A 15,000-nucleotide genomic window follows, 5' to 3' on the forward strand; every position below is an offset into this window, starting at 1 on the left:
GTAGTGTAATGCAATGTAATGTAATGTAATGTACTGTACTGTACTGTAATGTAATGTAGTGTAATGTAATGTACTGTAATGTAATGTACTGTAATGTAATGCACTGTAATGTAATGTAATGTAATGCACTGTAATGTACTGTAATGTAATGTACTGTAATCTAATATAATGTAATGTAATGTACTGTAATGTAATGTACTGTACTGTAATGTAATGTAATGTAATGTAATGTAATGTACTGTAATGTAATATAATGCAGTGTAATGTACTGTAATGTAATCTAATGTAATGTACTGTAATATAATGTACTGTAATGTACTGTAATGTACTGTAATGTAATATAATGTAATATAATATAATGTACTGTATAATGTACTGTAATCTCCAGTTACCTCCTGAACCCCCCCGTCAGAGTGACCTCAGCGCCCGGCAACACGGCGGCGACCGCCTCCTCCACTATCTGACCAATGGCGTCGGCCTCTGCCCTGGTGACGGGCAGGTTGAGGTCATCGTAGTGTCGCAGACCTGAGAGGAGAGCAGGCCAATCACACGGAGCCTGAGAGCAGGGGGCGGGCCAATCACACAGAGCCTGAGAGCAGGGGGCGGGGCCAATCACACAGAGCCTGAGAGCAGGGGGCGGGCCAATCACACGGAGCCTGAGAGCAAGGGGCGGGCCAATCACACGGAGCCTGAGAGCAGGGGGCGGCCAATCACACAGAGCCTGAGAGCAAGGGGCGGGCTCAGACAGAGAAACACCTTCCACGCTGTGTGTAGTGCTGTGTGTAGTGGCTGTGTGTAGTGGCTGTGTGTAGTGCTGTGTGTAGTGCTGTGTGTAGTGGCTGTGTGTAGTGGCTGTGTGTAGTGCTGTGTGTGTAGTGCTGTGTGTAGTGCTGTGTGTAGTGGCTGTGTGTAGTGGCTGTGTGTAGTGCTGTGTGTAGTGGCTGTGTGTAGTGCTGTGTGTGTAGTGCTGTGTGTAGTGCTGTGTGTGTAGTGCTGTGTGTAGTGCTGTGTGTAGTGCTGTGTGTAGTGCTGTGTGTAGTGGCTGTGTGTAGTGGCTAGTTCAGGATTACACAGTGGGAAGGATTTTAAAGGTGCAGCACAAGAAATATTGTTCACGCGTCACTGAATTAGTTCAGGAAATCTATCGTGAGCTGCAAATAAATCTTACGTATGAGAAACACTGCACTTGTAGGCACACACACACACACACACACACACACACACACACACCTGCTTGCTGTGCTCTGTTGAGTGTCTGCTGTGAGGCCTGCAGCTGCGACAGGGTGCGCGTCCCCTCTCTGAACCATCGATCAGCTGTTTTCACTCCAACCCCAAAGATACCTGTTAAAACCTGAAACACACTCTTACAACAATACAGGAGCAAGGACATGACCTCACAAAGATAATACTGCAATAGGGAGGTGTAGTGGTTACTTCCTGGTCTATATGGAGGTGTAGTGGTTACTTCCTGGTCTATAGGGAGGTGTAGTGGTTACTTCCTGGTCTATAGGGAGGTGTAGTGGTTACTTCCTGGTCTATAGGGAGGTGTAGTGGTTACTTCCTGGTCTATAGGGAGGTGTAGTGGTTACTTCCTGGTCTATAGGGAGGTGTAGGGGTTACTTCCTGGTCTATAGGGAGGTGTAGTGGTTACTTCCTGGTCTATAGGGAGGTGTAGTGGTTACTTCCTGGTCTATAGGGAGGTGTAGTGGTTACTTCCTGGTCTATAGGGAGGTGTAGTGGTTACTTCCTGGTCTATAGGGAGGTGTAGTGGTTACTTCCTGGTCTATAGGGAGGTGTAGTGGTTACTTCCTGGTCTATAGGGAGGTGTAGTGGTTACTTCCTGGTCTATAGGGAGGTGTAGTGGTTACTTCCTGGTCTATAGGGAGGTGTAGTGGTTACTTCCTGGTCTATAGGGAGGTGTAGTGGTTACTTCCTGGTCTATAGGGAGGTGTAGTGGTTACTTCCTGGTCTATAGGGAGGTGTAGTGGTTACTTCCTGGTCTATAGGGAGGTGTAGTGGTTACTTCCTGGTCTATAGGGAGGTGTAGTGGTTACTTCCTGGTCTATAGGGAGGTGTAGGGGTTACTTCCTGGTCTATAGGGAGGTGTAGGGGTTACTTCCTGGTCTATAGGGAGGTGTAGTGGTCACTTCCTGCAGTTCCTGGTCTATAGGGAGGTGTAGTGGTTACTTCCTGGTCTATAGGGAGGTGTAGTGGTTACTTCCTGGTCTATAGGGAGGTGTAGTGGTTACTTCCTGGTCTATAGGGAGGTGTAGTGGTCACTTCCTGGTCTATAGGGAGGTGTAGTGGTTACTTCCTGGTCTATAGGGAGGTGTAGTGGTTACTTCCTGGTCTATAGGGAGGTGTAGTGGTTACTTCCTGGTCTATAGGGAGGTGTAGTGGTTACTTCCTGGTCTATAGGGAGGTGTGGTGGTTACTTCCTGGTCTATAGGGAGGTGTAGTGGTTACTTCCTGGTCTATAGGGAGGTGTAGTGGTTACTTCCTGGTCTATAGGGAGGTGTAGTGGTTACTTCCTGGTCTATAGGGAGGTGTAGGGGTTACTTCCTGGTCTATAGGGAGGTGTAGTGGTTACTTCCTGGTCTATAGGGAGGTGTAGGGGTTACTTCCTGGTCTATAGGGAGGTGTAGGGGTTACTTCCTGGTCTATAGGGAGGTGTAGTGGTTACTTCCTGGTCTATAGGGAGGTGTAGTGGTTACTTCCTGGTCTATAGGGAGGTGTAGTGGTCCACAAGTTAAAGAGGTCTTTGAGGCCCACTCAACACCCCAGCAGTCTCTCTATAGGGAGGTGTGGTGGTTACTTCCTGGTCTATAGGGAGGTGTAGTGGTTACTTCCTGGTCTATAGGGAGGTGTAGTGGTTACTTCCTGGTCTATAGGGAGGTGTAGTGGTTACTTCCTGGTCTATAGGGAGGTGTAGTGGTTACTTCCTGGTCTATAGGGAGGTGTAGTGGTTACATCATTGCTGTTTCCAGCCGGTCCACCATCTTGAAAACGCAACGTATTCACCCCATTGCCCATTTCTAAATCGTCTCGTTTAAAACAAATAAAGCATGAACATTGGCACGGTGTACCTTTCTGTGCGTATTCATCCACGATCTATAGCTCAACATGAAAATATTCGCAATTAATCGTAAGAATTAATCGTCGAATTTTAATTCAACCAAAAATGCTTAAACAATAATGTTAGTGAAGGGTGGCTACGTGGCGTAGTGGGCAAGGTGCTCGCCACGAATGCGGAGACGCTGGGATCGCCTGTTCGATCCCAGCGCTCCACATTGCTTTCAGTTTAGCTGGTCGTCCACAGTAATACACATTGGCTGTATTAGGGGGTGGGAAACTGATGGGTGGGGATCGGGCGTTGTGGACAGCGACTCCTACAGGTCGGTTGGTGCGCCTGCGCAGTAGAATCAGGAAGTGTCGGGGGCAGCGTGAGCCTCCCACGCGTTACTCCTCGCCACTGAGAGATCGAGCTGCGCAGGTGAAAAGATGCGACTGCTGTTACCTCAAGTACCGGAGGGGACTCGTGCTATGTATGACTTAGTCCACATTGCAGCCGGCTTGTGGGAGGCAAGAAACAGCGTTCGTGACAGGGGAGGGTTGAATTGCATGATACGAAATTGGGATGGGAGAAAATATAGAAAATGGGAGAAAAAAGTGGATAAAAAAAAACAATAATGTTAGTGATAGAAGGGAACTCATTTTGTGCAAAAATGGAAAGCGTGCCAATGTTCACGAGGCAGAATTGTTACAATAGCCGATAATCCATTTTTTTACATTTACATTTAGTCATTTAGCTGACGCTTTTATCCAAAGCGACTTACAAGTTCTGTACGACAAGACAGCAAGAAGGGTATAACTCTATCAGCTGAGTAACAATGTTCATCAAAGTGTTGCGTGTTACAGTGTAGGTTAGTTTATTAGGACAAGTGCATGACAGTACGGTTAGTCAGGGTTAGATTTTTTTTTTTTCTTTTTTTTTTTTTAATCATTTCAGATAATGGTTGAAGAAGTGAGTCTTTTCCCAATGATAAATCACTATACGGGTGGTGGACCTTGCGGGCGGTCCAAAGTGACGTCAGACTACACCTCCCTATATATGAATATTATTCAAATATGTGTAGTAACTCCACAAGACTCCAATGGTTAATTATTATTATAACAAATATTGCATATATATATATATATAAATCAAATCCAATTTATTTGTAAGGCCCGACAACACACGTTAATGTCCCCATGTATATAAATATATATATAGTCATATTCACCATATATATATATATAGTGTATATAGAGTGATATTCACACACCTTCATAGTTCTATGCTGCTCCGACTGCTTGGTGGCTTCCACCTCATTGGACACGCCGTCCTCCAGGATCTCCTGCAGAAACCAGATCAAACCAGCTGCTGACATCATAATAATAACAACAACAACAACAACAACAACAACAACAACAACAACAACAACAACAACAACAACAACAACAATAATAATAATAATAATAATAATAATAATAATAATAATAATAATAATAATAATAATAATAATAATAAATTAAATGTCTATAGCACCTTTCAGTAAACTAGGGGTGTAACGGTACACAGAAGCCACGGTTCTGTACGTACCTCGGTATTGGGGTCACGGTTCGGTACGAGTTCAGTACAACAGAAAAAAATTATAATTATTATTATTAATATGATATATATATATTTTTTTTTTAATATATTTTTTATTTTATTTATATTATTATTTATTATTATATATTATATTATTTATAATATATATTTATATTTATATATTATATTTATGATCATTATTATAATTATTATTATTAAATAGAATAATTTTCTATAGGAAAAGTATGTTTATTTTTTTTTATTTGATCAGCTGTGCCTGTGAGTCCGGCAATGTATGGGGCTGCGGCACTGCAGATTTACCCTACTCGAGTCCGGCGGGGGAGAATGTTGGTGACGTGTTTGTTGGTGTGTTTCTTTCCATTGGTTTCATTTGGTTAACATTATTGGGCGAACAAGAAAACGAAAGAAACCTGTAAAATTGTAATGACCCTGCAGCTGTTCCAATGTAAATGTGCATCGATTTGAAAATGTTAGAAGAATCGATTATAATCTAAATTAATCCAAAAAAATATATATATATTTTATGTTTTTTTTTTTGTGTATTGTTTTTATTGACCTATAGTCCATTCATGCTGAGTGAATCAGTTCCCCCAGCCACATTTGTGTATACAATTTTTGGGGGGAATTAACTGATAGAAAATGTATCGAAGATTTATCGAATCGTGGTCAAATGAAGAGATTTCATGATGCATTGAATCGTTGCCTGAATAATCGTAATCGAAATGAATCGTTGTGAGGTGGCATCGTGACGCCCCTGTGACTGGATGGATGAGGAGACAGAGCAGGAGGTCTCTGCTGACCTTGATGACCCGGAGTGAATGCCCCCCCAGACAGGCCGTGCCCCTGAGCTGCCCCACGGCCCTCACTGCTTCAGGGAGGCACTGGAGGACCGCAGAGGCCCGTCTGAAGGCCAGCGCTCGCCCTGCGTCCTCACTGAGCTCAGCGTGGTCTGCCAGGAGAGAGAGGGCATCCTGAGAGAGAGAGAGGGGGGGGGGGGGGGGGGGGGGGGGGGGGGAAGGGAGGGGGGAGGGGAGAGAGAGGGGGGAGGGGAGAGAGAGAGGGGGGGAGAGAGGGGGAGAGAGAGAGGGGGGAGGGAGAGAGAGAGGGGGGGAGGGGGAGAGAGAGGGGGGGGAGAGAGAGGGGGGGGGGGAGAGGGGGGAGAGAGAGGGAGAGAGAGGGAGGGAGAGAGAGGGTTTTTCGAACGAATGTTCGAACCTTAGTTTTTTATTATTATTATTTTTTTTAAATATCCTCAAACTAAATCCTCAATTTGAATAAAGTGATTAATCTGATTAAATTAGTCTTTTTTCTTTTTATTAAATCAACTTTCCAGCCCCAGACCCAGCCCAGGGAGAAGCCGCAGCCCAACTAAATCAATTAAATCAACTTTCTTTAATGAATATAACTCATCAGTTTCTTTTAATACTATAATATTAGTGTAGCCTAATCTTTATCTGCAACTGTGAAGAAAAATCCCCTTGGTTTAAACAGAATTAATAAAAAAAATAAAAAAAAAATAAAAAAAAACATTTTATAAAAAAAATTAAATTCGAATGTTGACTTAGAATTCGAATGCCAAGGGCGCTCCAGTAGCACACCACATAGCGCGCTGAGTCGCGGGTTCATTTCCCAGTCCCGGCGACCATTTGCCACATGTCTTCCCTACCTCTCCTCCCGTTCTCCCTCTCTCCCTCTATCGGTCCTGCGTGGCCAGAAAAAGCTGAAAATGCTATAAATAAGAAAAAGTTTAGAATTCGAATGCCAACGTAACGAACGAAGGTTCGAACGTTCGAACGTTTGGGCTCAGCCCTAGGGTGCTGTGGGCAGGACCTACAGTGAGGAGGGGGTTCTGGCCCTGGAGAGGGGTGCTGTGGGCAGGACCTACAGTGAGGAGGGGGTTCTGGCCCTGGACAGGGTCCTTCTCTGACAGGCGTAGCCCGGTACCGAGAACACTGCCAGCCGCTCTGCCTCGTCCCGATTCTCCTGCAAGACAAGATCTCTGGTCAGCTGTCTGTACATGAAACACAGCGGGGCTCGCAACTCACTTGATGCTCCAAGGTGTTTTATTTGACAAAATAATAGCAGTGGATACAACGTTTTTTTTCCGACCGACCCTTCCGGTCTTTTTCCAAGTATGAATACAACACAAAATGACATCTTTTTATACAGGAAATTAAATAGATTAGATATCAGCCCCACCTGGTGATCAGGGGCGGTACCAAGACCTGCATGATTTATACATTTTATACACGATTTAGTAACAATTTATCTTTTCCATTTGACATTTTTTATTTATTTTTTTATCTACTTTTTCTCCCCATTTTCTATTTTTCTCCCATCCCAATTTCGTATTATCCAATTCTCCCCTCCCCTGTCTCGAGCGCTGTTAGGCCATGCCTCCCACAGGTCGGCTGCAGTGAGGACGAAGCCTTGCATCACATGTCCCCTCCGGTACTCGAGGAGGCAGCCGTCGCATCTTTTCACCTGCACAGCGCGATCTCTCAGCGGCGAGGAGTAACGCGTGGGAGGGACACGCTGCCCGCCGATACTTCCTGATTCTGCTGTACAGGCGCACCAACCGACCTGTAGGAGTCGCTGTCCACAACGTTTGATCCCCACCCACCGGCTTTCCCACCCTCTAACACTGCCAATTGTGTTAGTATGAACGACCAGCCAAGCCGGAAGCAACGCTGAGAGCTGGGCTCGAACCCAGCATCTCCTGCGTTAGTGGCAAGCGCCTTGCCCACTGCGCCACTTAGCCGCCCTCATTTTTAGAAGGAGATTTTTTTGAGAAATATATATATACATAATACATATAAATATATATATACATAATATATAAGGTACTTTCTTTGGACCCGGTCCAGGTCCTAGCCACTGAAAACACAAACAAAAACAAAAATGAAAAAATAAAGTCTCCCTCTAAGTTAAATTTACAAATAAGGTCTAATGTCAAAGTCCTCATTGAGTCCTGTTGGTGGCATAGTTTTAAGATAATGGATCCATGTACATCCAATGTCAACGCTGAGAACTCTTTGGGGGGTTTAAACTAGCGACGTGCCCGTACCCTGTTTTTCATTGCAGATAGCAAATCTAGAGTTAAGTATTAGGTGCTTTAAGTATTAGGCGACACTGAATACAGACCCGATCCATTACTTATAATCAACAACAGTATAAACTTAGACAATTAGTTAATAAGATACATTTCTCTTCATTACAAAGATCTAACATGGCCCTGTGCCAACAAGGCAGAAAGCACGGTCACTATGCCTTCATTTCTGACATGTTACACACACAGTTCTCGCTCGGTATCTGAAAACCATGAACCAGAACTGTGCTGCATCCCTAATGTAAAAGAACTCTCCAACATTTTGGGTAATGGACTTATTTGCCATCTCCCCCAGGGTCAGATGAGAAGCTAGCCTAGCTTAGCACAAGGACTGGAAACAGTAGGGAGCAGCTAGCCTGGCTTAGCACAAGGACCGGAAACCGTAGAGAGCAGCTAGCCTAGCTTAGCACAAGGACTAGAAGCAGTAGGGAACAGCTAGCCTAGCTTAGCACAAGGACTAGAAGCAGTAGGGAGCAGCTAGCCTAGCTTAGCACAAGGACTGGAAGCAGTAGGGAGCAGCTAGCCTAGCTTAGCACAAGGACTAGAAGCAGTAGGGAGCAGCTAGCCTAGCTTAGCACAAGGACCGGAAGCAGTAGAGAGCAGCTAGCCTAACTTAGCACAAGGACTGGAAGCAGTAGGGAACAGCTAGCCTGGCTTAGCACAAGGACTGGAAGCAGTAGGGAGCAGCTAGCCTAGCTTAGCACAAGAACTATAAGTAGTAGGGAGCAGCTAGCCTAAAACTGACACAGAGAGATGAAGCGGATATCATTCTTCTCATCTTGACTCTGAGGATACTAGATGGCAAATAAGTGTATTTCCCAAAATGATTGGGAGTGTTACTTTAAACAAAACACAGAGTACACAGAGTACACACAGTGAAGCGTGACCCACCTGCAGTCTGTGTGTGTCCAGAATGTCCACAGGGCAGCCGTCACGCATGCTCTCTGTGTACCAGCTGATGTCCAAGAGGTGTCTGACTCTGACGCCACCTCCTCCCTCCTGGCCTTCTCCATCCTCCTGTGAGTCCAGCCATTTTCTGACCTCATCTCCAGAGTTCTTCTCAGATACCAGATGTGTGACTGATTGGCTGTGGAAAGACAAGTAAAATAAATAAATAAATAAATAAAACATATACATACATTTAGTAATTTAGCTGAACACTTTTATCCAAAGTGACTTACAAGTTGTGTACGACATTGCTTTCAGTTTAGCTGGTCACATTGGCAGTATTAGGGGGTGGGAAACTGATGGGTGGGGATCGGGCGTTGTGGACAGCGACTCCTACAGGTCGGTTGGTGCGCCTGCGCAGTAGAATCAGGAAGTGTCGGGGGCAGCGTGAGCCTCCCACGCGTTACTCCTCGCCACTGAGAGATCGAGCTGCGCAGGTGAAAAGATGCGACTGCTGTTACCTCAAGTACCGGAGGGGACTTGTGCTATGTATGACTTAGTCCACATTGCAGCCGGCTTGTGGGAGGCAAGAAACAGCGTCTGTGACGGGGGAGGGTTGAATTGGATGATACGAAATTGGGATGGGAGAAAATATAGAAAATGGGAGAAAAAGTGGATAAAAAAAAACAAGTTGTGTACGACAGGTCATCAGAACTCAGGCAGCTGAGGGGCAGTGAGATTGTTCATCAAACAGTGTTGAACTTGAGGGCTACAGACTTGAGTGCATAGTAGTATAGACAATATTAGCACAGTAGGTAGTAATATAGACATATAATTTTTATTTAGTATAGTAGGTACTGTAGTAGTATAGACAGTAATAGTAGAAGAGACAAATTAGCACAGTAGGTAGTAGCATAATATTTATATAGTATAATAAGTAGTAGTATATATATATATAGTAGGTAGTAGTATATATATAGTATAGTAGGTAGTAGTATATATATAGTATAATAGGTAGTAGTATATATATATATAGTATAATAGGTAGTAGTATATATATAGTATAGTAGGTAGTAGTATATATATAGTATAATAGGTAGTAGTATATATATATATATAGTATAATAGGTAGTAGTATATATATAGTATAGTAGGTAGTAGTATATATATATAGTAGGTAGTAGTATATATATAGTATAGTAGGTAGTAGTATATATATATATATATATATAGTATAGTAGGTAGTAGTATATATATATAGTATAGTAGGTAGTAGTATATATATAGTATAGTAGGTAGTAGTATATATATATAGTATAGTAGGTAGTAGTATATATATATAGTATAGTAGGTAGTAGTATATATATATATAGTATAGTAGGTAGTAGTATATGTATAGTAGGTAGTAGTATATATATAGTATAGTAGGTAGTAGTATATGTATAGTAGGTAGTAGTATATATAGTATAGTAGGTAGTAGTATATATATATATAGTATAGTAGGTAGTAGTATATATATATATATATAGTAGGTAGTAGTATATATATAGTATAGTAGGTAGTAGTATATATATATATAGTAGGTAGTAGTATATATATAGTATAGTAGGTAGTAGTATATATATAGTATAATAGGTAGTAGTATATATAGTATAGTAGGTAGTAGTATAGTATAGTAGGTAGTAGTATATATATGTATAGTAGGTAGTAGTATATATAGTATAGTAGGTAGTAGTATAGTATAGTAGGTAGTAGTATATATATGTATAGTAGGTAGTAGTATATATGTATAGTAGGTAGTAGTATATATATGTATAGTAGGTAGTAGTATATATGTATAGTAGGTAGTAGTATGTATAGTAGGTAGTAGTATATATATAGTATAGTAGGTAGTAGTATATGTATAGTAGGTAGTAGTATATATAGTATAGTAGGTAGTAGTATATATAGTATAGTAGGTAGTAGTATAGTATAGTAGGTAGTAGTATATATATGTATAGTAGGTAGTAGTATATATGTATAGTAGGTAGTAGTATATATATGTATAGTAGGTAGTAGTATATATGTATAGTAGGTAGTAGTATGTATAGTAGGTAGTAGTATATATATGTATAGTAGGTAGTAGTATATATGTATAGTAGGTAGTAGTATATATATGTATAGTAGGTAGTAGTATATATGTATAGTAGGTAGTAGTATGTATAGTAGGTAGTAGTATATATATGTATAGTAGGTAGTAGTATATATGTATAGTAGGTAGTAGTATATATGTATAGTAGGTAGTAGTATATATGTATAGTAGGTAGTAGTATATATGTATAGTAGGTAGTAGTATGTATAGTAGGTAGTAGTATATATATGTATAGTAGGTAGTAGTATATATGTATAGTAGGTAGTAGTATATATATGTATAGTAGGTAGTAGTATATATGTATAGTAGGTAGTAGTATGTATAGTAGGTAGTAGTATATATATGTATAGTAGGTAGTAGTATATATGTATAGTAGGTAGTAGTATATATGTATAGTAGGTAGTAGTATATATGTATAGTAGGTAGTAGTATATATATGTATAGTAGGTAGTAGTATATATGTATAGTAGGTAGTAGTATATATGTATAGTAGGTAGTAGTATATATGTATAGTAGGTAGTAGTATGTATATGTATAGTAGGTAGTAGTATATATGTATAGTAGGTAGTAGTATATATGTATAGTAGGTAGTAGTATATATGTATAGTAGGTAGTAGTATATATGTATAGTAGGTAGTAGTATGTATATGTATAGTAGGTAGTGGTATATATGTATAGTAGGTAGTAGTATATATGTATAGTAGGTAGTAGTATGTATATGTATAGTAGGTAGTAGTATATATGTATAGTAGGTAGTAGTATATATGTATAGTAGGTAGTAGTATGTATAGTAGGTAGTAGTACAAGGCAGATTCCTTAGTAGCAGAGTTATAGTATTTAAATCCCAGCTGAGGACTAAGTTATATTATTATAGTTATAGTATTTAAATCCCAGCTGAGGAATAAGTTATATTATTATAGTTATAGTATTTAAATCCCAGCTGAGGACTAAGTTATATTATTATAGTTATAGTATATTAAATCCCAGCTGAGGTCTAAGTTACCTGAACACCTCCTCCACACTGAAGCCTTTACTCCTCCCCAGCTGAGAGAGGAACACTCTGCGACTGGCTCCCATCTTCCTCTCCAGCAGGAACACAACAACACCGGGGAACCTGCTGGGGACCCGCGGCGCGCAGCCACTTCTGTCACTGCTGTCACTTCTGTCACTTCTGTCACTTCTGTCACTTCTCAACGAGGAGGAGGTCAGTCTTCTTCGTTTCAAAGGGACCATCATTAAGTTTCTAGTTAGCTGACAGCTTAGCAGCTGCCTCCATCACCTCCTCAGGAGACTCTCTCACGACTCACACACGACTCCCACACAACTCCCACACGACTCCCACACACACAACTCACACACGAGACTAGTCTGTACCGCGAGACAACAGGCTGTACCGCGAGACTACAGGCTGTACCGCGAGACTACAGGCTGTACCGCGAGACTAGTCGTCTGATCTACTACGCCCCCCCCCTCCTCCTGCTCCTCCGCAGCAACCACACATCCAGTCGGGTTTTCTTTTTTCAAAATAAAATAACGCTTTTTAGAAGCGCACAGATTAAAAGCACTGCAGTGTATGAAAACCAAACAAGCCTTGGACATTTATTATGAAAATATAAATACTTTGATTTCTGTTTAGATCTTTTAGTTTTTTGGGTAAATAAAATAAAAAGAAAGTGTAATAGCTCACTCTATACACTATGACTGTGTTTATATAACAAACATTATGAATTGAAAATGTGGGACCCTGATGTAAACAAGACGAAAGTCTTTCTCTGGTCTGCATCCCCTTAACAATTGTGTGTATTGAGCCGTACTGTATTGTACCCATTCTGCAATCTGTTAATAAAGTTTTCAATCAATTCAATCAATCAATCAATCAATGGGAATGTAATTGGACAGATTTAGTTAATAAAGGTTATAAAAACAACAACACTTAAAACAACAAAATCAAGCCTTTAAACGAAACTACACAATCCACGTGATGTTTTGTATGATGATAATAATGGTTATGATAAAGCACTAAAAGAATAAATGCTGTTTATTGGACTACTCTAGAACTGGTTGATTGATTGATTGATTGATTGATTGATTGATTGATTGATTGATTGATTGATTGATTGATTGATTGAAAACGTTATTAACAGATTGCAGAATGGGTACAATACAGTACGGCTCAATACACACAATTGTTAAGAGGATGCAGACCAGAATATATATATTGAAATTCTTTATTGGGAAAACCACAGGGTCCCACATTTTGTGCAATGTAATTCACAACACACAACACACAACAAAAGATCAAATAAAATAAAGGACACATACAAAAACACAACAGAACAAGTACACATTATAAGAGGATATGTCTCATTATAAGAGGATTATGTCTCTCAATCTCCATCATAATAGGCCCACTCCACGGCAACCACCACTGCGGTTATAAGTCAATATACAGTACTGTTTAAGAGAAAGAGATCTAGGGCAGCTAGGTGGTGCAGTGGGCAAGGCGCTCACCACCAATGCAGGAGACGCTGGGTTCGAGCCCAGCTTTCCGCATTGCTATCAGCTTGGCTGGTCGTTCATACTAATACAATTGGCAGTATTAGGGGGTGGGAAGCTGATGGGTGGGAATTGGACGTTGTGGACAGCGACTCCTACAGGTCGGTTGGTGCGCCTGCGCAGCAGAATCAGGAAGCGACGGGGGCGGCGTGTCCCTCCCACGCAGACCCCCGATGCTGAGAGATCGCGCTGTGCAGGTGAAAAGATGCGACGGCTGCCTCCTCGAGTACCGGAGGGGACACGTGATGCAAGGCTTAGTCCACATTGCAGCCGGCTTGTGGGAGGCATGGCTTAACAGCGTTCGAGGGTAGAATTGGACGATACGAAATTGGGATGGGAGACAAATAGAAAATGGGAGAAAAAGTAGATCAAAAGAAAAAGAGAAAGAGATCTTACAAGAAAAATATATACATTCGAAGGGGAAGAAACTGTACATTGGAGGGGGTTGGGTGGGTGAGCTAGAATTTCAGTAATGATACTATTATTCTGGGGCGCTCCAGTAGCACACCACATAGCGCGCTGAGTCGCAAAGCGGTCGTCCCGGGTTCGTTTCCCAGTCCCGGCGACCATCTGTCGCATGTCTTCCCTACCTCTCCTCCCGTTTTCCCTCTCTCCCTCTATCGGTCCTGGGTGCGTGGCCAGAAAAAGCTGAAAATGCTATAAATAAAAAGTTAAATTTTTTAAAATGATACTATTATTCTGAAGTGATAAAGCTACAGCAGGACTGCAGTGATGATGCTATTATTCTGAAGTGACAATATTCTATCTTTTCACAAGGAAAGATGAAATTACCTACCTGGCTTCCATCCTAGAGGCAAATCTTTCCTGTGACAAAATGGCATCCAAGGTAATAAAAAAAGTCAACCAACGAACTAGATTTTTGTACCGGATCTCCTCTCTGGTAAACAAGAATACCCTGAAGACTCTGGCAGGAGCACTCATTCAAGGGTACTACGACTATGCTTGCACCTCATGGTACCAAAGCACCTCAAAGGCCCTAAAAACAAGATTACAAACATCACAAAACAAACTAGTCAGACTACTGCTTGACCTGACTCCTAGAACCCACCTCACCCCTGCCCACTTTGACAACCTAGGATGGCTTAGAGTAGACGACAGAGTACAGCAACTTGCAATGGGCCTGGTCTACAAGATACACTACACCACTAAGGTACCCATGTACATGTCAAAATACTTCCCAAAGGTCAGTGAAGTCCACGACACAACACCAGAGCCTCCAGAGGGAGCTCCACAAATCATGTTAAACCCAGATTCGGCTCAAACAAGGGACTAAACACGTTTAGCAATTATGCCACATCAATGTGGAACGCCCTACCCACAGCCGTAAAATAATGTGAACCCCTACCCTCCTTCAAAACCGCTCTCAAAGAGCACCTACGAGAGGCTGCAATTAGAAACTGGCCCCGGTAAATGTCCAAACCCCCCCACCCAACGTACAGTTTCTTCCCCTTCTGATGTATATTTTTTACACAGTACTGTATATTTGTATGTCTACTATGTCATAAATGTCTTGGAGGAAAATGGAGGACCCTGATGTAAACAAGACGAAAGTATTTTTCTGGTCTGCATCCTCTTAGCAGTTTTGTTTGTATTGAGCCGTACTGTATTGTACACATTCTGCAATCTGTTAATAAAGTTTTC

General features: G+C 41.7%; 1 protein-coding gene across 1 annotated transcript in view; it reads right to left on the reverse strand.

Annotated features, from left to right (window-relative positions):
• polm (polymerase (DNA directed), mu) overlaps window positions 1-12,054 on the reverse strand; it is a 21,423-nt gene extending 9,369 nt beyond the window's left edge. Inside the window, exons 1-7 of the mRNA XM_084324154.1 lie at window positions 11,786-12,054; window positions 8,655-8,850; window positions 6,540-6,665; window positions 5,455-5,625; window positions 4,326-4,397; window positions 1,231-1,351; window positions 393-525 (exon numbers count right to left, since the gene is read on the reverse strand). Of these exons, the coding sequence (XP_084180280.1) occupies window positions 393-525; window positions 1,231-1,351; window positions 4,326-4,397; window positions 5,455-5,625; window positions 6,540-6,665; window positions 8,655-8,850; window positions 11,786-12,018 (1,052 nt within the window). The 5' untranslated portion in view covers window positions 12,019-12,054. The remainder of the gene's footprint in view (window positions 1-392; window positions 526-1,230; window positions 1,352-4,325; window positions 4,398-5,454; window positions 5,626-6,539; window positions 6,666-8,654; window positions 8,851-11,785) is intronic.
• Between the last annotated feature and the right edge of the window lie 2,946 nt (window positions 12,055-15,000).

This window comes from Notolepis coatsorum (assembly GCF_963971535.1).
Source record: "Notolepis coatsorum genome assembly, chromosome: 11".
NCBI classification, from domain to species: domain Eukaryota; kingdom Metazoa; phylum Chordata; class Actinopteri; order Aulopiformes; family Paralepididae; genus Notolepis; species Notolepis coatsorum.